General features: G+C 39.9%; 1 protein-coding gene across 3 annotated transcripts in view; it reads left to right on the top strand.

The window, feature by feature from the left end:
* The window catches only part of LOC126462641 (uncharacterized), a 199,791-nt gene extending 196,334 nt beyond the window's left edge, over positions 1-3,457 (top strand). For all 3 annotated transcript variants that reach the window (XM_050096089.1, XM_050096088.1, XM_050096090.1), the window contains exon 10: positions 3,059-3,457. In XM_050096089.1, coding sequence (XP_049952046.1) covers positions 3,059-3,074 — 16 coding nt within the window. In that variant the 3' untranslated portion in view covers positions 3,075-3,457. The remainder of the gene's footprint in view (positions 1-3,058) is intronic.
* The last annotated feature ends 24,532 nt before the right edge of the window (positions 3,458-27,989 follow it).

The following is a 27,989-nucleotide window of genomic DNA, read 5'->3' on the forward strand; positions in this document are numbered from 1 at the left end:
AATCAGATCCTGCAAACTACAGACCAATTTCACTAATTCCAGTACTAGGAAAAGTCTTTGAAGGCATAATACATAAGCAGATGTATGAGTACCTAGAACTAAATGGTATGTTAAGTGCGTCACAGTTCGGTTACAGAAAAGGAAGGTCAGCTATACATGCCATAGAGCTCTTAGTCAGAGACATTCTAGCAGCATTTGAGGACCATGTGCACGCACAGGTAACCTTATGTGATCTGAGCAAAGCTTTTGATTGTGTTGACCACTCACTTCTGCTCTCTAAACTTGAGTACTATGGAATATGTGATAAAAGTTTAAAACTCATCAAATCATACCTCAATAAAAGGAACCAGGTGGTGAGTTCAGGAAATCATCTGTCAAACATTCCCGAGGTTCAACACGGAGTGCCACAGGGATCTAAATTGGGACCACCTCTTTTCCTTTTACACATAAATATGTGATAAAAGTTTAAAACTCATCAAATCATACCTCAATAAAAGGAACCAGGTGGCGAGTTCAGGAAGTCATCTGTCAAACATTCCCGAGGTTCAACACGGAGTGCCACAGGGATCTAAATTGGGACCACCTCTTTTCCTTTTACACATAAATGACTTACCAGGAAATATAGATGTAAAGACATATATGTATGCAGATGACACAACTTTTCTATATGTAAACCATGTACTTGATAACCTTGTAAGTGATATGAAATTGGCAAAAGAAAATGCAACATCATGGTTTAATGCCAATGGTCTGCTATTAAATGAGGAAAAGACCCAGAATATGTGGTTCAGTCTATCAAAGACTACAAAAATAGAAAAACAAAAGGCAGAGTTCTTAGGTATTGTATTTGACAACAGTCTAACATGGAACTCTCATGTTGATCACATAGTGGTTAGGTTGTCAAGAGTTATATATTTGTTGAAGAGACTGATGTGTTGTGTGAGATTTGAGTACGTAAGGACAGCATACTTTGCCTTTTTTCAATCTGTTTTAAGGTATGGGTTAATACTCTGGGGAAACAGCAGAAAAATAAATGAAATTATGGTGATCCAGAAGAAAACAGAGTAATGGCTAAGGTAGATAATAGAACACATTGTAAACCATTGTTCATTAAATATAGAATTTTAACAGTAATTAATTTATATATTCTTGACAGTGTTAACTACATACTTGCTGAACTACCTAATTTAAGTGTAACAAATGAAAGGCATGGCTACTATACAAGAACGTGTACTTCTCTGCTGTTGCCACAAAATAGATTAGCTAAAACTATCAATAGTCATAAGTATATGGCAATTAAAATATATAACAAATTGTCTAAAAATGGGTCAATCAAGCCTGACAAATTATTTAAAGACAATATTCATAACTTCTAGTTAACTAATCCATTCTATTCATTAGAAGAATTTTTAGAAATGCCCAATATCAACTCAAATATTTAAAAATTTATTTTGTAAAATTAATAGGTTAAGTGAACTGACGAAGTCTATTGCATGTAATAATGCTGAATGACTAATAAAGAATCTGAATCTGAATCTTCATAGCAATTTTATGCATATACTATGGAATCATGAATAGAATCTATGGTTTGTATGAATAGTGGCTAACTACACTATTGGTTTACATGCAGATGAAGTAGCATTTGTGAACAAGTAGAATGCGCAATATAAGGAGCTAAAGCTACTGTTCATTCAATGCCTTAAAATTGTTTTACAATATTATTATTATTATTATTATTAGTAGTAGTAGTAGTAGTAGTAGTAGTAGTATTTGTGTGTGTGTGTGTGTGTGTGTGTGTGTGTGTGTGTGTGTGTGTGTGTGTGTGTGTGTTCAATACTTATTTGATTAATCTTCTTTCTGTACATTTGTTCTAGCCATTTTACACTCTTGTTTTATTAATTCATTAACTGCATACACTCCCGACTCAACTTCCACATATTGATTGCTTCTCTGATCCCTCAGACTGACACTTTTTTGTGCATCTCATAAATTTCATTTCATTGATTTGCATATGTATTTTTTTCGTGCTTTCATGGTGTCCATAACTTTGATCCCTATGTTAAAATGGATATAGCCGTTACATAACAAAATTTTATTTTTGATTCTTTCCACACTTTGTTGCCTAGTGTTCTGTGTGTTGTACCGAATATCATCTGATGTTTATTTAGTTTGTTCTGCATTCTTAAGTCACAGCCTAATAAGTTACCATGCTTGATCTAAAACATACAGCTTAGTCCAGTTACGAAATATATAGGGCTTTTCCTTTAAAACCCGTCACTCAGGTTATGATGTTTGTTTCTTGATGCAGATAACTTGTATTAAGAGCTTTAGGTAGCCTCATTTTTCTAAAATAATGCATAAAGTACGTCAACTATATTTCCGTATTAAACTCTTTCATTTTTTCCCTATGATTTGTCGTATTACAGTAATATAGTTAGTACAAGATCTTCCCTGTGTAAGCCCATTTTGCTCATCTACTAATAGTATTTGTGCCGTGTTTCTAAGACAGTGGTTAATTCATATGGCATAAAGGTTGGAACATTTATTATGAATAATTATTCCATGGTAGTTTTCTGTGGTATTACCTTTGTTTTCGAGAAAGTGCTTATTACTTTCAATGTGTGTGGTTGCAGAATTGGTCCTCCATATTTTAGTAACTTTGTGTTAATTCCATCTAGTCCTGCACTTTCATGTGAAAGTATTTGGGCTCCATCTAGCTTCGATGGTTATCTCACCCACTTGGTAAATTTCATTGTACCATTGGAGGCATTGCTTGTATGTGCTGGCTCATTTTCTTCATTCTGTAGCATCTGATAGTGGCTAATCCAAGCTGCTTTCTTAGTTAGATGAGTTTTTACAATTATTCAATGTGTTCATGTTCCAGGAAATGGTCAAAGTACTAAGTGGAATCTTTGCCCCAGTACCTCTACCTGACCCTTTTTTTACAATGTGCTGTGAATTTCTGTTGTTTGCTCCATATACCATTACCTCATTTGAAGTACAACTCTCAAGTTTGATAAATATGTCAACTAAAAGCAGCTGATTTTTATTTTTACAGATGCATCCTGTTATGAAACCAACATAGAAACAGTGCACCAGAAGAAAATTTATGTATTCTGAAGATGGTTCAACTGAAAGTGCTATCCTTATGGCTAGGAATGTTAGAGCATGTGCATCTTGCATTAGTGGATAACATTTTTCCCTGTATGCATGCATGCACCAGTGTGTGTGTGTGTGTGTGTGTGTGTGTGTGTGTGTGTGGTATTAATTTACCATATTACCATATGGTATTACGAATAGCTTCAATAATGAAGCTGAATTGATGATGCAGACCATTACAGAATATTGTCACACATGTCAGCTAAGAGACAGAAGACACATACTGATACATACATGATAAAGAGTGAGGTAGATAATGAACAAGTTTAGACACTGTAGAAAAGAAAGGGAGGGGGGGGGGGGGGGGGAGAGAGAGAGAGAGAGAGAGAGAGAGAGAGAGAGAGAGAGAGAGAGAGAGAGAATGCAGAGATAATATAAATTTGCTTATGCTGCATCAAGAATTAATTTTAAAGAACAAGTCTTAATAATCCTAAATATGTATCAATACGGAAGTTAGTACTGGTGTGTTTGTTAACTACCTGCCCCAGCGGACATCTTTTGTGTCAGTAATGGCACATTAAAAAGTCAGAGGAGTTACAAATTTGATATTTGAGAGCCATAAGAGAACACTGAAACAGTTGTTGTAATCTAATTTTTAAACTAATCATGTCCATGTAGACATATTTGTCTTATTTTTGATGACAGGCACTTACATTCAAAACAACCATTTTGTTTGTGAAGGTTCTGTTTGTTTCATTCCTTTCTTGTAGTTCAAAACGACAAGTTTCTCCCAAATGTTATTAAATGGAGATTCCATGATGAAGATAGGCAAACTTAAAAAAAACACACAAATTTGGTAGTTTTTTCTAGTTAAAAACAAAGCTTTCTTCAAACCAAAGTTTGGTTTGAATACTGTAGGCCCCTACTAGACATGGTTCTATTGGATATGGTATTTGAACTCTGAATCATGTGCAACTTGGCCTTTGTCATATTAACAAATCATTGACAGAGGTGAAAGAAACAAGACTTGACAGAATAGGTCTGAGGATTGAATCATGGATTTTTGGACATACTTCTAGTTTTGTACATCGAAGAACAGAAGTCTCCCATTTGCAGCTCTGGTAACACTAACCATTGGATGATTGCCAAGGCAGATGGGTTAGGCAGATGGCTCTTCGTGGCAGTGGCAAAATGTACGTTAGAGAGGTCAAGGACAGAACAGTGTTGATAAAGGAGAGAATTTATTTGGAAATAGTAAGAGGAAAGGTTGATGGCAAGGGATTGTTGTATAGGATGGGTAGACACAAGTGTATGGGAATGAGATGAGTTTTAGGTCAGAGGGATGTGGAAACAGATGATGTGCTGTAAGGGGAAGTTGTCTCCTGAAGAGCTTGAGGTAGCAACTGCTGGAGGAGGGGGGAGGGGATTCTTATGAGGTTGTTATTTAAGCAGATGTTAGCACTCAGGTTTTGTGGCTTGCAACGTGTCCAGCAACTAGGTTGTTGACCTCGCTGTAACTATTTATGTGGGAAAGAAATGGTAGTATGAAGTAGGTGTTTTGCAAGACACTGGTAAGAGGTGTCACTAGTCCTGAGTTGTGACTGATGTTAGGAGCACAGACCAGGTAATTGGTGTCTTTAAGTGCAAGGTTCAGTCAGGTGATATGTTAGAATACTGCTCCTTCCTCAGGGATGATAGATCGGTGAAAGTTACAAGAGCTAGTCATGAAGTTTTAATTATTACCTCAAAAATAGTTATGAAATTAATTTTTTTACTATTTTTGGATATATATGTGCAGTCCATGTACACACTGAAATCCTCACTGTACTGTAGAATGCTGCTAGAGTAGCCAAAACGGAATTATACAGCCTGTCTCCATCATTCATTTGGTTTTGACCCCTTTAGTGGGATGCTAAAGTACTATGGTGTGGGGATTTCGCAGTGTACCAGGGCTGCAGTTATGTATCAGAAAACAGACAGAACATTAATTACTTATTTCATTCTTCCAAATTATTAATAAAATTTTGAGTAACCATCATAATAGAGAAGAGCAGGTCTCTTGGACCCCAGGAGAAGAGGGACACATTAGTAGTTAGAACAACCCTAGACCAAAGAAAGAAAGATTACTGAAGACATAAAATGATCACCAAATATCAAAATAAATTACAGGCAAAAATTGCAGGCAAGCTCAGGCAGAACAAAAGATGATGTCAGAAAGACGGTTAATTGTATTAAGAGGAAAATTCAATCAAGAAAACTATTGTATTTTGAGACGGAATTACAGGCCAGTACCCATACCTTCAGGAAGGTGGGGGGGATATACCGTTCTACACACAGAAACTCTATAACTCTGTGTTAGGTTTCAGAATAGTCACTTTCTTCCTCAGGTAGGAAAGAAGGTTGGGAGTAATGTTAAAAAGGCAAGGCAGGTCACTCAGACTCCAAGATGATGGAGACGCACTATAATGAGGATGAGGGTCGTAACTATAGATAGGTCCCTCTTGTCCTAGGGACTGAGTGATGTGTCTTCCTTTCTTTTAACTTTCCCCAAACTATCCTTGCTTCTCCTCTAGGAAGGCGCTAGTAGTTCTGAAACTGGGCTATTGTCACCTATTTTTACTTTTATGTGTGTGTATCAGCAGTACTAAAAGTGAAACATGTCACAGAGAGGAGAAGAGCATTCGTTAGTGGGATTTCAACAAAAGGCTAATAACACTGTGTTTATAAACATATTTGAAACACCACTGTATGAAAGGGACCTGGTAATTCAGTTTCCATAGTTTGTTAGTGGATTGACACTTTGGTTTTATGAGTAGTTCATCAACAGTTAATTATCTCCTCCCCCTGCACCTCCCCCCCCCCCCCCCCCCCTCCAAGAAAAGTAAAGCCTTACTGTTATGTGGAATTCTTAATGACAGTACAGAAAAATCACTTGAATCATAAGTATTTATTAACTGGCATTTATCTCATGGTGCTATGTCATAGCCAGATCAGCTGTTAGCTGTGCCACAAGTAAGGCTCTGTCAGCTAGGAGCCAGATGCCGACATGAACAGAAAATGTTTTTGCCGGAAACAGTTTAATACACTGCCAGTATCGCCTAAAAACAGATTATGCATGTACATGGCATGATTCAGTAAGTGCAAGTGAAATTATGCTTTACTGTGCCTTGTTAGCAGTGATGAAACATTTGTGTGACACTATTGTTAGCAGTGGTATTTTACTTTTGTACAGTGGAGGGGGTCTTGATTGAAATTGGAGATACTGGGATTCTAGCAGTGAAAATAGATGGCAGCAGCACATAAAGTCACACATTCAGAATGATTTTAAGAAACTGAATTTAGTTGCTTTGATGATTAAAGTTAAGTGATTGCACATTTAGTTCTTGCTTGTAGAAGGAACACATTTTGTAAAATACCCAGTTTTTTGAGTGTCCATAAGAATTGGGAATGTCTGTTCTATCTGCAAATAAGTTCAGTTGTGCATAAAGTAATTAGAATATCGTGGAACCAGTGGAAAAATGCTCGTTTTAGAGCACAAAAAATGTGAATATGCTCCTGTTTATTAAAAGACTCTGACTGAAAAGAGGGGTACTAGCTGCCTCATTCTATCTTCCTCAGCACCCTTCAAAATTTTTCCCAAAAATTTTGCCATGCCGTTGCATGGATACCCATAAATGAGGCAGTTCAATATATATATATATAAATAATAATAAGGTGGTGTACTGTGTAACAGACATGTCAGTTTCAGTGTTATATATACACACATACTTTTAATTAACACTTGATTTCCTTGGCTTTACTTTTATACACTGATTTTGTTCCTTAGAATTGTTATTGTTACTGGTACTATTTTGCATCACTGTCTTTTTATTTCAATTTTATTTAAATAGCTTTGTTGACCATATAGCAACATTGCTGAGTTTTTATCTGTTAACTGTACATTCTGTTATTTGAACTTTTTGATAGTATCGATGTAAGCATTCAATCTGAGTGTTAATGTATATTTTGCCAGTGAAACTTCAGCTGCTTTACCAATTGTTTACATATTAAAATACATTACTATTCTTTGTGTTAACTTGATATAAGTCTGTTGTTATATTTTTTACACATCTGATAATAAAGGAGTCAAAATTAAAATCTTGAGAGAGAAAGTGAACATGGAATGACTCAAGTGGTCGAATGTGGCCAATCAAGTTAATAAAAAAATAAAAAGTTCCCACAAAATTCAAATGCATTCATGGGAAAAAAATCACAACACCAAAAGATAATGTAGGGTAATGAAATTTCAGGAATACATTTTTATAAGTAACATATTTAAGTGATAAACATTGCAAGATCACAGGTTTGTGTAAGTGAGCGATAAGCCATTGCAAATGTGGAATGCTAGTACATTAATAAACAGTATAACCACCAGAATTCTGAGTGAAAACATGCATGCATCGTGTTGTACAGGTGCAGGATGTCAGCTTGTGGGTTGGAGTTCCATCCTGTTACACTTGGTCTGTCAATATAGGAACAGTTGATTCTGTGTGTGAATGGTGTTGGAGTTGTCATCTGAAAATGTTCCATATGTGTTTGATTGGAGACAGATCTGGTGATTGAGCAGGGCAAGGTGACATGTAGACACTCTGTAGAGCAAGTTGGGTTATGACAGTGGTACGTGGGCAAGCATTATTCTGTTGGAAAATAATCCCTGTAATTCTGTTCATGAATGGCAGTACAACAGGTCGAATCACCAGATTTACACAGCCTACCAATGTGCAGTCAGGGTGCATGGCATAACAACAGGAGTGCTCCTGGTGTCATACAAAAATGCACCCTAGATCATAACTCCAGCTATAGTCCAGTGAGTCTAGCACACAGACAGACAGGTTGCAGATCCTCAGTTGGCCTCCTACTAACCAACACGCAGCCATGACTGGCACAGAAGCAGAACCAGGTTTTATCAGAAAATGCAACAGACCTCCATCCTGCCCTCCATCGAGTTCTCGCTTTACAACACTGAAGTTGCAAATGGTGGTGGTTTGGGATCAGTGGAAAGCATGCTACAGGGAGTCTGGCTTGGAGCTGCCCTTGAATTAACCACTTTGTAACAGTTCGTTGTCACTGTGGTGCCATCTGCTGTTCAAATTGCTGTTGCAGATGAAGTAAAATGTGCCAGAGCCATACACTGAACCAGATGGTCTTCCCTCTCAATAGTGCCACATGGCCATCCGGAATGTGGTCTTCTTGCCACTGTACATTCTCGTGACGATCACTTCCAGCCATCGTGTACAGTGGCTGCATTCCTGTCTAGTATTTCTCCAGTATCACAGAAGGAACATACTGCTTCTTCATAACCAGTGAGGTGTTGATAATGGTATCTTTGTCACCTTAAAGACATTCTTGACTAACGTCAACTTACCCGGTCCAATCTCAAACTTTGGTTCACGTTGCACAACCCCATCTTGGTGTTGCAATTTTTTTTTGTGTCGGTGTATAAGTGAAAAAAAATCTAACCTGAATCATAATTTTAGTATACATTTAACATATCCATAGCAAAGTGTGTAGTAACAGCTTGATGTTTCATTATATTTATGACAGATAAAGACAGACAAGATCAGAGTTGCAGTTGATTACTTTCTTAGTTCAGGATTTTACTCCAAGAACACTATTTCATAACTCTATTGTTTCTACAGTGATTTCTCTGTCTGAGCAGAATATGATTATTTATTGAATTGATCATTTACAAAACAAATGACACATTGTCAGTGAATCCACAAAAAACGTAGAGATTAGAAACTAAAAAGAAAACTCATTGGCAGATTGCGACTTAGATGAAGGCTTCCTAACAGACTATCTTTCATTGTTCCATTTGCTAATTGAATAGTAAAGGAAGAAAATGAAAGTGGTGCCCAGACTACCCTTGGCCGAACACCGTACTTATAGAGTATAGATGTAGATTCAGGATCACCAATTTCATCTAACTAGCCCTTTCAAGGCACTAAGGTCAGCTGCTAAACACGTGGACATGTGCAAGACCACTACAGAGCCACTTCTTCATAATATAAGCAAACTCACAGAATAGGTATTTGTCCAGATTCCAGTGAAGCACAGCCACTTGGGTTTAACTAGTGCCTTGTTCAGAAACAAGTGATTCCAATCTACAACTTCCTTTCAGCAAAGAATCCTAGTAATATAATAATTTTCGCACTTTTATTCTTCTTTTTAGGCCAAGTTAAGTTGTTAGTTATTTATGGTTCTTACCATTAGAACTTCATGAGGTTGTTCATGATTGTCATCAATAATCCCTGAAGGTGACAACTGTTCCATTTATTTAAATGTGATTAATATCTGAAGACTTAACCTGCCTGACACTTGAGACTGCTGTACAGACTTAAAGGAAACACCTTAGATAGATTATGTGTTCCATGATTCCATGAAAATTTGGTGTTCCCCCACCAGCCTTCCCTGTATTATATATCACTGCAAGTTTGTTCGTGAGTAGGATTATTAATACTTCCTGAGAGACTGTCCATCTCTGTATCAGTCTCTCTATCAGATGACTTAGAAGCACCTTATAAGAAAAGTGATCAGTGCAGGGGCTATTCTGACATGGGCAAGAAACCAACTGACTAATGTGAAATTTTGTTTGTTTGGACCCTATGGTGTTAAACAGGACAATAGTATTTTGCAGCTTAGAGTATTAAGCCAACATTGGTATTTACAGCAGTGAAGAATCAGCACTGCAACCTGAAATTTTGTGGAAGTATGGGTTCTGCTCTGTTGCTACATATGACTTGAGAGCTCCATTAATGATTTGTGAACAATATTTATACAAGAGTTCCAAGTTCTAGAACAGTTAGAACCAGGAAAACACCAAAGTGACATATGGGTGACTACTTTGTCTAAATTTGCAGTTTACATCTACATCTACACACATACTCTGCAATCCACCATATGGTGCGTGGCGGAGGGTACACCGTACCACAACTAGCATCTTCTCTCCCTGTTCCACTCCCAAACAGAACGAGGGAAAAAGGACTGCATATATGCCCCTGTACGAGCCCTAATCTCTCTTATCTTTGTGGTCTTTCCGCGAAATGTAAGTTGGTGGCAGCAAAATTGTACTGCAGCCAGCCTCAAATGCTGGTTCTCTAAATTTCCTCAGTAGCGATTCACGAAAAGAACGCCTCCTTTCCTCTAGAGACTCCCACCCGAGTTCCTGTAGCATTTCCATGATCAGACCTACCAGTAACAAATCTAGCAGCATGCCTCTGAACTGCTTCTATGTCCTCCCTCAATCTGACCTGATAGGGATCCCAAATGCTCGAGCAGTACTCAGAAATAGGTCGTATTAGTGTTTTATAAGCGGTCTCCTTTACAGATGAACCACATCTTCCCAAAATTCTACCAATGAACCGAAGATGACTATCCGCCTTCCCCACAACTGCCATTACATGCTTGTCCCACTTCATATTGCTCTGCAATGATGCGTCCAAATATTTAATCGACGTGACTGTGTCAAGCGCTACACTACTAATGGAGTATTCAAACATTACAGGATTCTTTTTCCTATTCATCTCCATTAACTTACATTTATCTATATTTAGAGTTAGCTGCCATTCTTTACACCAATCACAAATCCTGTCCAAGTTATCTTGTATCCTCCTACAGTCACTCAATGACGACACCTTCCCGTACACCACAGCATCATCAGCAAACAGCGCACATTGCTATCCACCCTATCCAAAAGATCATTTATGTAGATAGAAAACAACAGCGGACCTACCACACTTCCCTGGGGCACTCCAGATGATACCCTCACCTCCCATGAACACTCGCCATCGAGGACAATGTACTGGGTTCTATTACTTAAGAAGTCTTCAAGCCACTCACACACTTGGTAACCAATCCCATATGCTTGTACCTTAGTTAGGAGTCTGCAGTGGGGCACCAAGTCAAATGCTTTCCGGAAGTCAAGGAATATGGCATCAGTCTGATAACCTTCATCCATGGTTTGCAAGATATCATGTGAAAAAAGATCGAGTTGCGTTTCACAGGAGTGATGCTTTCTAAAGGTGTGCTGATGCATGGACAGCAACTTATATTCGAACTGAGAATATGTTTGAGAATCCTGCAACAAACTGATGTTAAGGATATTGGTCTGTAATTTTGAGGATCCGTCCTTCTACCCTTCTTATATACAGGTGTCACCTGCGCTTTTTTCCAGTCGCTTGGGACTTTACGTTGGGCAAGAGATTCATGATAAATGCAAGCTAAGTAAGGAGCCAATGCAGTAGAGTACTGTCTGTAAAACCAATTTGGAATCCCATCAGGACCTGACGATTTATTTATTTTCAACCCATTCATCTGCTTCACAACCCCAGGGATGTCTATCACTATGTCCTCCATACGGAAATCTGTACGAGACTCAAACGGCGGTATGTTTTTACGATCCTCCTGCGTGAAAGATTTCTTAAATGCAAAATTTAAAATTTCAGCTTTCATTTTGCTGTCTTCCGTTGCCATGCCAGACTGATCAGTGAGTGACTGGATGGAAGCCTTCGACCCACTTACCGATTTTATGTAAGACCAGAATTTCCTAGGGTTTTCAGCAAGATCTTTTGCTAAGGTATGACGGTGGTAGTGGTTGAATGCTTCGCGCATTGCTCTTTCTACAGCAGCACGAATCTCTACTAACGTTTGCCTGTCCTCATTCTCCCAATCTTTCTTGTACCGCGAGTGCAACTGCCTTTGCTTCCTGAGCATTCTCCGAATTGCGCTGTTAAACCATGGTGGGTCTTTTCCGTCCGTAACCCACTTTTTCGGCACATACTTGTCCAATGCATGATTTACAATGTGTTTAAAATTTGCCCATAATTCTTCCATGTCCAACGTACCGGAAGTAAATGAAGTCGATTCATTTACTGAGTGGGATGCTAACGACTGCTTATCTGCTCTTTCTAGTAAGAATACTCTCCTAGCCTTCTTGACCGACTTTTTAACTTTCGTAACCATAGTCATAATGACAACATCATGATCACTAATCCCTGTCTCAACACTGACACTGTTGATGAGGTCTGGTCTGTTCGTGGCTACCAGATCAAAAATATTTCCATTATGCGTTGGCTGTCGATTTAGCTGCTCAAGACAGTTTTTGGATAATGTTTTCAAAAGTAATTCATACGACAGCTTGTCTGTACCACCTGCAATGAATCCATAGACATCCCAGTCTATACTAGGTAGGTTGAAGTCGCCTCCGACTAATATAGTATGATCCGGGTACTTCTGTGATACAGAATGTAGACTCCCTTTGAATGATTCTAGAACTGTCACGGTGGAACCTGGTGGCTGGTAATAACACCCCACAATTAACTTTATTTCCCCTAGCCCTGTTAAACGTGTCCAGACAACTTCACAATCACACTCTACTTCTACCACAGTAGACACAATATTTTTGTCAACTGCAATGAAGACACCACCTCCTATGGTGTCTAATCTGTCTTTCCGATACATGTTCCAACCTTCACTAAATATATATATTTCAGAACTTCCTATGTCAGGGTTCAGCCAGGTCTCAGTCCCGAGAATAATTTGCGCACCACACGCTTCCTGGAGGGCAGTAAATTCAGGAACTTTATTCCAAACACTCTGAAAATTTACTGCTAATATCTTGATAGCTGAAGCGTCTTTACACTGAGCGTGTCCTGATTTCCCTAGCCTAAAAAACACCCATGTGCATGCCACAAGTACTCCGCTATCCGAGTAGCCGCTTCCTTTGTGTAGTGCATCCCTGACCTATCTAGGGGCGTCCTACAATTCCCCACCCAATAGCGCAAGTCTAGAAATCTGCTGCCAAGACAATCACAGAGTCGACGAAGCCTCTGGTTGAGACCCTCCACTCGGCTCCAAACCAAAGGACGCCAATCCACTCTGGGAACGATGCTGCAAATAGAGAGCTCTGCTTGCACCCCGCGTGTGAGGCCAGCGGTCTTCACCAAAACCACCAGCCACCTGTACGAACTGAGGATCGCCTCAGAACCCAAGCGACAGGCGTCATTGGTGCCGACGTGAGCAACTATTTGCAGACGACTGCACCCCGTACGCTTGATAGCCACAGGCAAGGCCGCCTCCACATCTTGGATGAGGCCTCCTGGCAGACAAACCAAGTGCACGTTGGATTTCTTTCCAGCCCTGAACACTATTTCCCTAAGGGGCTCCATCACCCGCCTAACATTGGAGCTCCCAATAACCAGCAAGCCTTTGCCCCTGTGTGCCTGCTCGAGCCCTGCTGAAGGAGCGGCCACCTGCCCACTGACAGGATGAACGGGCGAGGCCAGCCTCCACATTGGCCCTCCACCTCGAGCGACGCGAATGCGTTGTAGTCCTCCACTCACCCTGAGGTGAGGGCGGCCCCAATGCGCCGGGTACACTAGAAGGTGCCTCAGCAGCTGAGTCAGCGGACACAGCAAGCGACACCTGGGGTGTGTCAAGTGACGTGCCAGACCCACCGCCATCGCTGCACCTCGAGGCAGCAGCTCGAAGGCGGCTGACTGTGATCAACAGCACGCTCAGCTGCTCGCGAACCACGGCCAGTTCCTCCTGCGCCCGCACACGGCACACACACACACCTTATCCATCCTACTGCTAATATCTAACGACTCCGCGAATTTATACTCTACGGCTATCAATAAGCAATATTATTCCTCTCAAATACGAAAATATGCAAGGATTTTATGTAATTAAATATGCAAATGCACAAACACTCGGAAAGAAATAAGGAATCAAACTACAAAACAAAAATGAAAGCTAAATATGCGACTCGCTACTGCACTGCTGCTGCACTGATACTTCACCAGTGGCTGCTCAAGGCTCAGTGATAGTTCATTACACAGCTGTGACTAATCTTGAAACAAGTTGTTGGGATTGGCATGATTTGAGCAAATTGACATTTGTTTGGCATGAACAAAACTAAGTCTGAAGGTTTCACAGAACAAAATTCTTTATTTTGGTAACAGTGTCTGCTGAACAGATTGGACAAGCAAGTAGTCTCTAAGTTGAATACAATTCTGAACTTTTAGTTCACAGGTGAAATGTTCAGTATGTGCATATCACACAGGAAGAGGCAAAACAGTAAAATGGTCATTGACTCTGTATCCCTGAGAGACTGGCACACACCAAAGAAAAAAAGAAAAAAAAATTGGAACAAACAAAATCATATAAAAATTCACATGTCAAAGCATAAACAACACAGAAGAACATAAAACATATTATGAAACACTGTGCCCCTGGTGGTTGGCATGGAAGCTGTTTGACAGCTGCAACTCATTTGTTAAAACACACACACACACACACACACACACACACAATATCTCTCTCTATATCTCTCTCTCTCTCTCTCTCTCTCTCTCTCTCTCTCTCTCTCTCTCTCTACACTGCACTACTGAACACAATACCATTGCTGGTTGGCACGAACTTCCAAACAGATGCCATATCAGCCCCATTGCTGGAAGCAGAGTGTCATCAAGGAACCGGACCGGGAAGTGTGCATGGCGGTATGCCACATAACGTGAAAAAATAATATTGAAGAATTTCGCAAATTCAACAAAACTGACGTCATAATGAAATAAATATTATCGCAGAAAAACTGAAAAGATTATGTGATCAACTAATATGATCTGTGATTGTTATTGTAATCTCTGTTCCTTTTGATAAAGGATTGAAAACACTTCCCTTTCATTTCTTGGTAGTGTAAAAAGCCATTCTGTGACGAGGCACGAAAATGTATAAGTTTCATGTAATACTTAGACAAAATATAATCAAAAATTACTTAAAAGTATTGCTAATGTTTTACTGTAACAACTCTTATATTCATGAAGTGATATATATTAACGATTTATGCTAATTTTATAGAGGAACACTGGTGCAGTGGTCAACGCCGTAGTTCTACATGATAATGGCCTAGAGTCGAAATAAATATTTTAAAATTTGCTAATTGTGACAAATAATTAAAAATAAATGTAAATGTTGGAGATTTCTCTTGATTAGTGGTTCTTCTTTTGAGGCAGTAATAGTAGTCAGTTTTTCTAATATTGAACCATATTCATTTAACGTGATTTCAGTAAATTTTTTTGAACTCCGTGTAACGGAAATTGCGAGAATCTCCTCAGCACTGCAATATCACAAGAGTAAATCTAAATTATTAATACTGCAGCGGTATGTCTGGAATATTGTGTGTTGGTGGTGTCTTTTAATACAAAAACAGTGTGTTGGGCAAACTAACTGCGAGAAGTACTATAACTGAGTCCATGGCGTAAATAATTTTCCAGTTGTGAAACAGGCAGAATAATAATAACTCCAACTTTACATAACATATAAATATCAACAATATACACGTAAAAAGAACCTCCACAGTGGCTCAAGTGAGCCGTGCGCTCTTGTCAGTCAATGCTGGCTGGTCGTTGCTCTTGAGGTAGGAGTTGTGGTGTCAGTACTGAAGGCTGTTGTAGCCACAGTGCTGCGAGTGGTGGTTCTTCTTTAAACACACTTCAGGTTTGACATGGTTAATGGCAATAGTTGCAGGCTTTGCCATTTACCACAACATCTAAAATCTGCGTGCTTTGTCATAGGACCCGGTATGGGTCACTGTATACCAGTAGCAGTGGTGCCTTAACAGCTATTTGGGCTGCCCACTCCACATAACTATCGACTGAGGCATTGCGTGTGTGCAGCTTTCCAAGTCACAGGGCTCGTAATTGGTTGGCGTACCAAGTGGGGTGCCATATGCATGTGATGTGGTCTCTTAATTGTTGAAAAAATCTAGATTGATATTGAATTGGCAAATGAGCTAACCTTGATAAGTTTCCTGTGAAGATTGTCGTTCACTGTAAACTAATTCCACAGCTGAGGAGTCCATTGTACGCTCAGGAATACGATCAGAAGGGTAGAAGTCCATGATTAACCACCGCCCATAAGTGGTGCCTTCATGGATTGGTACCACCTCTGAACCATGCTGTTACTAGTGGGGTGATAGCTAGTAGTTGTATGATATTTATACTTGCAGAATCTTGCCAGGTGGGTGAACAGTTCCAATTCAAACTGCCTGCCTCAGTCGATAGTTATGTAGAGTGGGCAGCCAAAATAGCTAGCCAATTAGACATTAAAGCAGAGGCTAAGATTTCTGTGATGTGTAGTCCACAGGTACTGCATCTGGCCAGCACGTAAATTGGTTGGTTATTGTAAGGAGATATCATTGACCATTCGATGGGGACAGTGGTCCCACAACATCAAGCTGTACATGGGTGAAATGAGAGGTTGTGTCTGGAAATTTACTCTCTGGCGCATGCACATGGCAGGACATTTTGCAATGCTGGAATTTGAAGGCAAGTTTGCATCCACTCTTGGAAATCCCTCTCCACATTTGGCCAAACAAAGCATTGTGACACGAGGCTAAAAGTGGGTTGGGCTCCAGGGTGACTTAGATCATAATCACTGTCTAAGGCTTATCATCAGAAAGCTGATAGGAGGAAAAGGTGATGTCTTCCTCAGGAGACATCACAATATAGTGTGGCATCAACCCCTGGAAAGGAGCAGTGCTGCATTTGCTATGATTTTTTTGTGGCCTCAAAGGCAAAACACATTGTTCTAGCCAACTGCACTGGAGTGCCGCCACAAACCTTGGAGCCAGGAAGTGCTGCATTGAATGGCTCTTGCAGTTCTGCTGCATGGGGTAAGTGTCAGCAGTAATAGTTTAGCATGCCCAAAAGCCGGCATAACTCCTTGACTGTCATCAGTTGTGATATCTGCAAGATTTCTTTGACCTTCTCACTTAGTGGTAGGGAGTCTGTAGATGAAGTAAAGCAGTCTAGGAACATCGCCTCAGGCTGTGCAGACACATACTTAGCCACATTCAACACCACGCCAAATTGCTCACTTATATAATCATTGTAGAGGCTGGTTATCTTGCTCCCTGGTGGCAGAAAATACATGTATGTCATCCAGATATGCAAAGTAAAACAGCAATCTTCATAGGACAGAGCCAATAAACCACAGCCAGGTTTGTGCAGCATTCTTTGTTAATACAAACATCAGAAATTTGTTTGCAAAGAGTGTGAATGGAGTGATTATCACTTTCATAACAATGCCCTCTTCTGCCACTGGTATGTGCATATATGCCTTCCCGCAGTCCAAAACACTGAATATTGTTGCACTGAGTAGCGCACACAGCAAGTGCACAAGATATCGATGAGACATGGTTTGTGTGTTGAATGTACCATAGTCACTGCATGGGCACCAGGCTCCTCTTTTCAGTGGAATAAGGTGCAGTGTGGATGACCATGGGCTACTTGATGGCTGGGTTACACCTTCCTTAAGCATCACATTGAATTCCATTTTAGCGATGGCCAAACAATCAGGTGTCAATTTCTGTGGTACCTACCACGTACTGCTAGCGTCCACGATACTCAAATGGCCATGGCTCCACTTGTACCACAGCAGGGAAAGCAAGTCAGCAGGGAAGCTACTCCGGAAGTCATGCCAACACTGCGATCGTTGTGTATAGCTAGAATTGGCGTGCACAGATCAGCACTATGTTTTGCTTCCACGGCCCTGCTCTCCAGCCAATGAAAAAAAAGTAATCCTCCATGAAGTGGAGGTTTAAGCTCTCACTGGAGCAGCAGAAAGGAGCAACATTGCCTGCCCACAGCTGATGATGATCATTAGAGCCACCACCACTGGGCGCTACCAGCTAAGCAGTTCTGGACTAGGACATCATTTTGGGGATTGTACTGAGGAAATTTAACTTGACATTACTTGTACTTGTAAAAGAACTTAGCATTCAGGATGAGTGGACTAGTAGCATTTCTGAACTTAACTTTTGTTTCCACTCTGTATAGTTTAGCAAGTGACTTCATTCTTGGCAGTGGCAAGAATAACCTTTTATGCCATCTACGAATTACAGAAGAAGTGTTAGCTTATTTGGTGCTTAGCTTCGTAGACTCTGCAAGTATATTTAAGTTGTTTGGTTAAATAATCAGAATTGTGTGAATAAATAATCAGTCAGTTCAATCAAGCATGTGCGTCTTGTGTTGGACACAAAACCAATCTCCTGGATCTACACGACATCAATGGGCCATCTGTGGTTTCTATATGGTGTACTGTGTTGTGAGCCAAGTGCATTGTGCCCCTGGTGGCCTGGTCAAGGTCAGATATTTCCCCGGCAATGTGGCATACTCCTCATCACACCCATGTATCAGCTTGGTTCACAGATGTGTAGTGGTGAACACTTGCTGCAGCCAGTCCAGTAATGTGATCAACTTGTGTGGTGTTGGCTGCATCTGGTAAAGAATGGTAATGCGCCAGAAGATCAGCTCCTATTTTCGGCTCTGTAAGGTTGTCAATGGTAAAATCCCTTGTAAATGGACAGCGCAGTCCAAAATTTAACTGTATTCATTGCATCCCATACATAGAGATGGATGAGTTGTTCGCAGCAGATAAATGTAATGCAGTTGATGGTCTATAGTCGTTGACTAAAGTTCTTGGCAAGGCACTTATGTCTGAATCAGTGTCTATTAGTCTATTAAATACTTCTGACTGGATCACCTATCGATAACGGACAGGTGCCATGATGTTCTTGATAAGTAGGTTGTGTCTACTGCTGGCTGCCACTGGCATTTGGATGCAAACATGGTGCTGTACATTTACATGCATGTTTGTCAAACCTACGATGGTACCATCATGCAGGATGTTCCATGTTCGACAATGCAGCATTGGTTGATGGATTGGCTTCTGAATCTCCTACTATTATGTCCTCTACCATTCCAAGCACCGCTCTGAGACAGTAATTCACTGATCTCTGTGTGCAACTGTTGGTGCCACCGTCACACTGCTGCATGGCACTGCTACAGTATTAAACTGTGCTGGTGCGATAGCCTCCTGAATCTGATCCATGAGCTGTGCCACTGCCTCCAACTAGATTTCTGTCTGCGATGCCACAATCACTTCGACTTGCAGAGGTAATTGGCTCTCCACAGATTGCATAGCAAGTTGTCAAGGATGATAAATGTATTGACTTTGCTCCACAGATAAGGCAAATACTGTGACAACTTATGGTCACCGATGTCTTTGTGTGTCAATAACTGTCTGATCTGCTCTTCATGCGATGCAGCGGCTCTCTGGATTAATTTCAATTTGAGTGTTACATATCAATTTTCATGCAGTGGTGCAGTGATCACTTCTTGTATCTCTGCAGTGTAGCAATGAGGGTGAATCTTGTCAAGTCAGCCGTAATTCCTGTGTAGCTGAAACTGGCTTTGACTTGAGCAAACCATAAGATTGGGTTGTTCAACCAGAATGGAGGTAAACAGACCATTAATCGAAACACTTTTAGTATGTTGTATCTTGCATGATATTTCAATTCCATGGTTCAAAATCTTAAACATGGTTGTGAAGCAGCAGCTGTGTAACTCAGAATAGGCTGAAAAATCAGCCAGCCAGTTGTAAATAAAGGTTTATCATCCCTTGACCATGGTTTCGATACTTGTAAAAATACTTCTGAATAAGATATTTTTGCATATATCAAAATCACAGTCAAGGGATAATAAACCTTTATGTGCAACTGGTTAGCTGGTTTTTCAGTCTATTCTAAATTCCACAGTAGTCACTCAACATTCTTCTTTAGACCAGATCATGTCAGGGTCACCACTTGTCGGGATTAGCACAATTTGAGCTAACCGACCTTTGCTTGACATAAAAAACTGAGTCTGTAGGTTTCACACAACAAAATTCTTTAATTCAGTAACAGGTATGCTGAACAGATTGGACAAGTCATTATTCTGTAAGTTAAGTAAGAATCCAAATGTTTAACTTGCAGGTGAAATGTTCTGAATGTGCGTATAACACAGGAAGAGGCAAAACAGAAAAATGCTTATTGACACTGTATCCTATATCCAGTGTCGCCTGAAACACAAAACATGGAACAAACAAAATCATTAAAAAATGCCAAAGAATAAACAATACAAAAGAACATAAAACATATGACAAACAGTACCCATAGCGGTTGGCGCAGAAGCTGTTTGATGACTAGGTTAAAAGCAGTCTGGAATGTACGAGGGCGGTTCAGAAAGTAACCTCCGATTGGTCACAGTGCGGGTTGTGGGGGGAGTAGCGACGCCATCTGTACGTTCACGCACTCAACAGGTCAGTCGGCATCAAGCCGTGGTCGAGTGAACGTCGTACCTGCGCTAGTTTAGTTTTTGTGGCAGTTTGAAATGTGTGCTGCAATAGAAAACCCCGCCAAATGTGAAGTGCGTGCTGTCATAAGGTTTTTTACAGCCAAAGGATATTCTGCAGCAGCTATTCATCGTGAGCTTTGTGAGTGAAGGAGTTGTCCGTGAATGGGTACGTTTATTTAAAAGTGGACGAGAAAACGTTCATGATGAAGAGAGGAGTGGTAGACCATCATTGGTGACTGACGAACTCGTTCAGACAGTTGATGGAAAAGTTCGTGAAAATCGACGTTTCTCAATGTCGGAGTTGTCTACTGGTTTTCCACAGATTTCTAAGACTCTCTTGTACGAGATAGTGACAGCAAGATTGGGTTACCGTAAGTTCTGTGCACGATGGGTGCCCAAAATTCTTACTGACCACCACAAAACTCAAAGAATGGCCTCTGCATTAGACTTTGTCACGTTATGAGGACGAAGGAGAACCATTGTTAAACAGAATCTTGACCGGTGACAAAACCTGGATTAAGTACGTGAACCCTGAGACAAAAGAACAATCAAAGATGTGGGCACATTCAAATTCGCCTACCAAACCAAGAAAAGCCTCGCAAGATTTTTCTGCCAGAAAACTGATGGCAACGGTGTTTTGGGATGCCAAAGGGGTGTTGTTGGTTGAATTAATGGAACGTGGTACGACCATTAATCAAGAAGTGTACTGTGAAACAATAAAAAAGTTACGACGGGCTATACAGAACAAACGCCGTGGTATGCTGACTTCCGGTATCGTTTTTTTGCATGATAACGCCCGTCCTCACTCTGCTCGCAGAACAACGGCCCTTCTTGAGTCCTTCAAGTGGGACGTTATCAACCATCCACCTTACAGCCCAGACCTGGCGCCAAGTGATTATCACCTCTTCATGCATTTGAAGAAATGGCTTGGGTCACAGCGGTTTGATGACGACGAAGAGCTCAAAGATGCGGTCACAGGCTGGCTCCAGGCACAAGCGGGTGATTTTTATGCAGAAGGAATTTCAAAGCTTGTGAAGAGATACGATAAGTGCCTCAATCGCTATGGAGACTATGTAGAAAAATAGTGCAAAGATGTAGTTGTAAGATGTATATATTAAAATATTTTTATTTAACTTGGTGTATTTTTTTAAATCAACCGGAGGTTACTTTCTGAACGGCCCTCGTAATTGCAAGTCATACTGTACTATTACAGTGTTAACTGAATAGTAAATCACCACTCATAGAAGTAAAAAATAAAATAAAGAGGGAGACTACAACAGAGCTAAAGAAATAAAGCTGTAGCTTCTTACTGGTAAACTCCTGACCATTGGTATTGCAACATTGTGATACAGTATTTTACATATTGTTTGTATACAGTCTATTAGGAAGAATCCTTATAAATAAAAATTAATTGCTGCATATATGAAAAGTCATAACCTAAGAACAACTTGACCGATTTGGTTGATTTTTTGTTGTTGTTGTGTTGGTAATTGTAGATGGTAACGGTATTTTTGGTATGAAAAAGAAAATCAAAAAAAGAAATTGTATTCAGTTTGACAATTCTGCTGTCCACACTTTCATAGTAAAAGAAATCAGTTTGACAGTTATGCACATAATATATAAATACATATGTAATACGTAATGGGGAAGCTTTGTTATCACAAATCATGAAAAGTTCTTGACCGATTTATTTCCAGTTTTTACATGATACTCTATTGAACATTCAGGCAGAAATAGATGTAATGAGGGGGTAGGAGGCTATACACAGGGGTGGGAGGAGGAGGAGATGAACAGAGAGGGATGGAGGATGGGCAGAGAGGGGAGGTAAGGAATTTACAATATATATGCAATTCCCATACATATTTAGCAATTGCGAAGCACTGCTGGGTTCGCTTATACTTTATTAAACTTGACAGTGATTTGGGAGTTGGGAAAGCTGCTGTGTTCTTTGTCAAGAGAAGGCAAACACTAAAGAGTAAGGGTCTGTTAATAGTCAGCAGTTCAGATGTACAGCGAATAATGATACCTCTTAGGGAAATGGTAGCAAAAGATGAAGGAACACCAGGTGCACTAATTGTGTATGCATGGGAGGGACCTCACTCAATATTTTGAAGAGGCTACTCCAGCAGTCACTGAGGGAATTGGATGCAACCAACTGTAGAATGTAGTGCATGTTGGAACAAATGATGGCTGTTGTCTGGGCTCTGAGGTCATGCTTTGATCATTCCACCAACTGGCAGAGAAGGTTGAGAAGACCAGTCTTGCTCATGAAAGTCTATGAGGTTCTCAATTAGCAGCATTGTCCCCAGAACTGTCCGATGCCCTACTGGTTCTGAGTTGAGGAGAAGGACTGAACCAGAGGCTTCAAAGGTTTTGTGACAAGCTAGGCTGCAACATACTGTTCAGTGTTTCGAGAATTTACACGTAAATGCTGGAACCACTTGACCATCTGCTGCCTCAAACACGCGATATTTTAAAGATGACTGTGTGTGTGTGTGTGTGTGTGTGTGTGTGTGTGTGTGTGTGTGAGAGAGAGAGAGAGAGAGAGAGAGAGAGAGAGAGAGAGAGAGAGAGAGAGAGAGAACCTATTTACTGCACAACCCATGTCTGTGGGTGCAGGATTGACGTTTATCATGGGAAGACAGGAGCTGCGTCAGACGAGCGACACTGTGTTTGCCGCAAGCGTCATAGATGCTGTAGGAGAGGACACGGAGTAATTAAATGCTACTCTTTGCTGTATTTGTGAATGTGATTGTTTAAAAAAAAAAAAAAAAGACACGAACATTTGACTATAGACTTTTAACTTAATTCCTATCTTAGCTCTGAACGAAGCAAGACACAGGGGATGTCTGTCTATAAATTAATTGGTTGTTAAAACCAGGCAGTTGTGAGTGATTATGTTTAATTGTATCTAAAGGGTGTTGTTGTAGCTGAATTACAAGAATTTGTATGTTTATGTGAAACTTGTGAAGATGAAAATATACCTGAACTGAACTGAAAGTATGGGATTACCGAGTTATTTCTAGTGAGAGAGAGAATTTGTTAGGTCCTCTAACCAGCATTATTTCTTTGGAGAAGAAATTGTGGAGACTGATGCAGCCGCATATCCAGGGAGGAGGATCGGATAAAAGTTTCAAGTAAGTCAACTGTAGTAAGAGAAATGTGAAGTTCGCAATCCAGCTTTACACTGCTTCTCTTGTCGCCGAAACCATTAAAATGTGGTGACCGACGTTCAGGACTCGAAGAAAGAGGAATTTCGAAACGAAATCAAGATAAAAGTATATTGTGAGTTGCCATAGTAACCATTAGTGAGCAAAAGACAATTAATTGAATGTGAAGTTAAGGACATTGTTCAATAATAGACTGTTAGTATAGTTATTATAATCAGAGGTGAATTTTTTAAATGATAACTCGATCTAAAAGTAGAAAGAATTTGGATCAAGAATAGCAACTAGCAGAAACAGCCACAGCTATTAGAGTCACTATGGAAATGCTATACTGGTCTGAAGTAGTGAATTTAACTAAAGCTCAAAATGCCCAAATTACTACTTTAAAAGTAAAAATCTAGAAGCTCAGAGTTTACAATTAAATTCTAGATTAGATGCACAGAGTGCAAATTCAGCTACTTTAGCTACTTTAAGACAAGAACTAAGTCTTAAGTTGGATTCAGTAAATAGTTAAATGATAGATTAGATGAACAGAAGGCGGATTCAGCTGCTATAAGAAAGGAACTAAGTGCTACTTTAAGTGAAAAACTAGAAGCACAGGGTGAGGTTTTACATGCTAAGTTCAATGCCTTAAATGATAAAGTGGAGAGTTTGCAATTAGATTTAAGGAATGAATTAAGTAACTCCCTGACTATCCATGTAAACCAACTGTTCACTGACTTTAGTCAGACACAGAATAACCAGGTTTAGGACTTAGCTAAAAAACTAGAATTTGATATTGAAGATAAATGTAATAATGTAGAAACTGAACTTAGTGAAAAGTAAGGATCATTTCAAAGCATATGCAATGTTACATTCGATGCTGTAAAGCATAGATCGCACACCTTAAAAGAGAGTTTGGACAAACAGGATAAATTAATACCTATGATCCAATTGCAAATTGAAGGCATGAGCATTCGAGTAGGTGACATGGAATGAAATGTTAAAGAGAAACTAGCCACTTCAGACATAGTAAATATAAGTAATCTGGAGGAACAGGTAGAGGAAATAATCGACTGAAAAGTTGCCGAGAGGGTAACGCCCGACAATCTTTCTTCAAATTTAGCTTCAGAACTTAATGATACTAAGAGAGACATAGATAATTTATGGAAAGAATTTAAACTTATCCAGGATAAGGTAGATAAGAAGGTGACTTCTCCTATCATGATGTTAGCCAGTGAGGTAATGACCGACCTACAAAGGGGGGTAAATTCTGGACTATCGAGACAGATTCCAAAGTTTAAGCCAGACGGGGAAGTACATCCTACTCATTTTCTGAAACAGTTTAATCAAGCCTTGTCGCAAAACTGGGAAGATTCAAAAACGATTGAATTTGTGATGGGATACCTTTTAGGAGAAGCTTCAGAGTGGGGCACAGTGAACGTAGAGAATTTTTCGTCTTGGGCAGACTTCCAGAAAAACTTTAAGGAGAAGTATTGGTCGGCAATGGCCCAGGAAAAAGTAATATCCGACTTGTGAGACCCAAAGTATTACAACAGTTCGTACTACTATGTGAAAGTATTTCGACTGGCACTTAAATGAGAGCGAAGTACTTAGATAAGCCCATGGAGAAAGAAGGGTTGATGCGAACTTTAATAAGACGTTTACCCATTTATGCAAGGGAGGATATATTATGTAGCGAGTAGAAAACCGTAGAGGAATTATTATCCTTTGTAGATGCACTTGATGCCTTAAACAAAGACCGCAATGAGAATGTGCATCAAAGTGAAAATCAGAATTTCAGAAGTGGTAGTAATAACAGTAATAGCAATTTTAAGACACATGGGGCCAATTTAGCTAGAGTACACCAATGTAACCGGAATAAGGGTAACGAAAATTATCAGACGAAGCATTCACCTTTGAATATAGGCCCAGTGATGTCACAGGAATTTGTACAAAGCAGTAATAGAGAACAAAGTAGTTATATAATACCCCAATTTGGTAACCAGCCAGGGATTTCCAATAAAGAGGAAAACATAGTGAGTGTTGCAATTCGGGCTAAATACCTCTATATCTGTGTATATACGGGCACTGGACGAGGCATTAGGAAGGGAATTGTTAAAGGATTTAATAATATATATAACCTCATCTTCCGTGGGAAGAGCATTGACTGAGCTTGCATAAAACTCTGAAAAGGTTTAAAGAAGAAGGTATTACAGAAAAATTGTCTAAGATGCACTTTGTGAGGCAAGAACTTAAGTTTTTAGGGCATATCGTAGGAGTGCAAGGAATTAGACCAGATCCGGTACGTATGAAGGCCATTAAGGAGTGTCCGCCCCCTAGGAACATAAAACGATTGAAGGGATTTATTGGAATGGCCGGGTACTATAGACAATATATACGAAGTCAAGAGCTGAACTTATTAAGACTTTTACGTTTATTAAAGAAGGAAATACCATGGGTTTGGGACCAAGAGGCCAGTGATGCGTTTGAAAATGTAAAAAGAGCACTGGTCGAATGACACACATTACATCATCCGGTTATAGGTGAGCCATTTAAAATTTCATACCGACTATGGTATAGCAGCAGAACATTTCCAAGGAGAGTGGGGTCTGGAAAGTACAAATCACAGATCTATAGCTTTTGCTAACCAGAATCTCGACAAACATGAATTAAACTATACAGCCACAGAAAAGGAACTATTAGCAATAGTGGGTATCCAAAAAATCCAAACACTTGCATGGGGGTCAGAAATACATTTATATAAACAGATCGCCAAGCTCTATCCTTTTTAATGAGTAGTCGATTATTACAATCTGCTTAATGCAACTTTCTGTGAATGTGTTATCACCAGAGGTTTTCCAGATGTCTGGCCTGCGAGATCACCTGATCTGAATCCATGTCACTTTTGGCTCTGGCAATATCTTTAAAAAAATGCCTTTACCAGGGATATGTTTGTCTCTATTTGACCTGAACGCCAGTACACAGGAAAATGTTGCTTATAGTCCACTGGAAGTGCTGGAAGCAACCGTTGAGCACAGCATTTTGTGGATGCAGCATCTGGTCGATATCTCTGGTGCTCTTACTGAACAAACTGTGTAAGCAATGGTTAATAATAAAATCAACATTATGCCTTTCTCATTTGTTGGACCTTTCCTGCCACATCCTGTTCCTAATCACATTACAAGAGTATGACATAATTGTTAACAAAACAGTGTGCATCAGGAAATGTGAGGTTAAATTCCCAGGAAAGTTGGTCTCCACAGCAAGCCTGTCACTATTGACTGAGGAGCTGGTTGAAACTGTAAAACAAATGCCCCTCCTCCAACTTACAATGGGCTTCACAGATCCCTAGGCATGCTGAAATGTTACTGACATGACTTGGGTAAACTAGCATCCCTGTAAGAGCCATTCACAGAGCATTACTCGCCAGCAAAAATACTACAGGAAATTGTAAAATACTGTGAACTCCAGGACCCAAAGCAGCTTCCCATGATCTGAAGAAACGTCTGTCAAAGGCTGTGACACCCAAGGTTGAATGCCCTCTTGGCGCTTCTGGTACATGCAAACCAAGTGGTAGTGGAAGCAGCTCTGCAACAAAAAGTTGATGGCAAAAATGTCAGCCACTCACCTTCTTCTTTAAGAACTTGACTCAACAGCAGCTAAACTGCTATTGATCATGAGCTAATTATTGTTTGTTTAGCTATCAAGTATTGCCGCCTATCTGTCAAAAGGATACTTGTTGCAATTTTTATGGACAACAAGCCGCAAGTAACTATCTGCCAGCAAGACACAGACCTCAGTTCACAGTGTCAATGTAGGCAGATCGAGTATATCGCACAGTTCCCAACTGATGTGCTTCACACACAAGAAAAAATAATCTGGTCACAGACTGCCTATCTCAGAAATGCAACAGTTTAAACTCCATTCATTAGACAAAGTTAGCATGAAAGCAACAAGATGATCATCTCTTGTGATGTCTTACACAGGAGCAGCGAACAATATTGCAGCTCAAATGTGTGCTAGCCCCAAATGTGCAAGACAGACTGTGATGTAACATAACAGAAAGGAAGCAGCAGCCATAGATATAAGAAAAATATCATCGTGAGAGGAATCCAAGCAACAGCCAAGTTATTCTCTACCAAAGTCATGTAGCCAAAAGTTCAAAAAGATTGTCATGTATGGGAACATGTAGGCTATCGGCAAGTTTTATGTGTGCACGTGTGCGCACTATCACATAACTTTTTGAAAATGCTGTTAATTCATACAACGATAACTGTGCCATTATTCCTATTCTATGAAATGGTTTTGAAAATCCTGTTTTATGTTTGTTAAAAGCCATGGCTAAATTTTCTCAGGGTGCTATCGCCAGGAATATCATACGTATCCCAACGTGAAGACACCCATCTTACTCATGATGCATTAAAAATCTTTCTTTAATATTACGCAATAATCCATTAAACACAATGCTTAATTATTATTTTTTCTGTGGGGCTTGATGCTCCAGGAGAGCTGCCCATGTGCAATGGCA

The sequence above is a fragment of the Schistocerca serialis genome, chromosome 1 (assembly GCF_023864345.2).
Source record: "Schistocerca serialis cubense isolate TAMUIC-IGC-003099 chromosome 1, iqSchSeri2.2, whole genome shotgun sequence".
NCBI lineage: Eukaryota > Metazoa > Arthropoda > Insecta > Orthoptera > Acrididae > Schistocerca > Schistocerca serialis.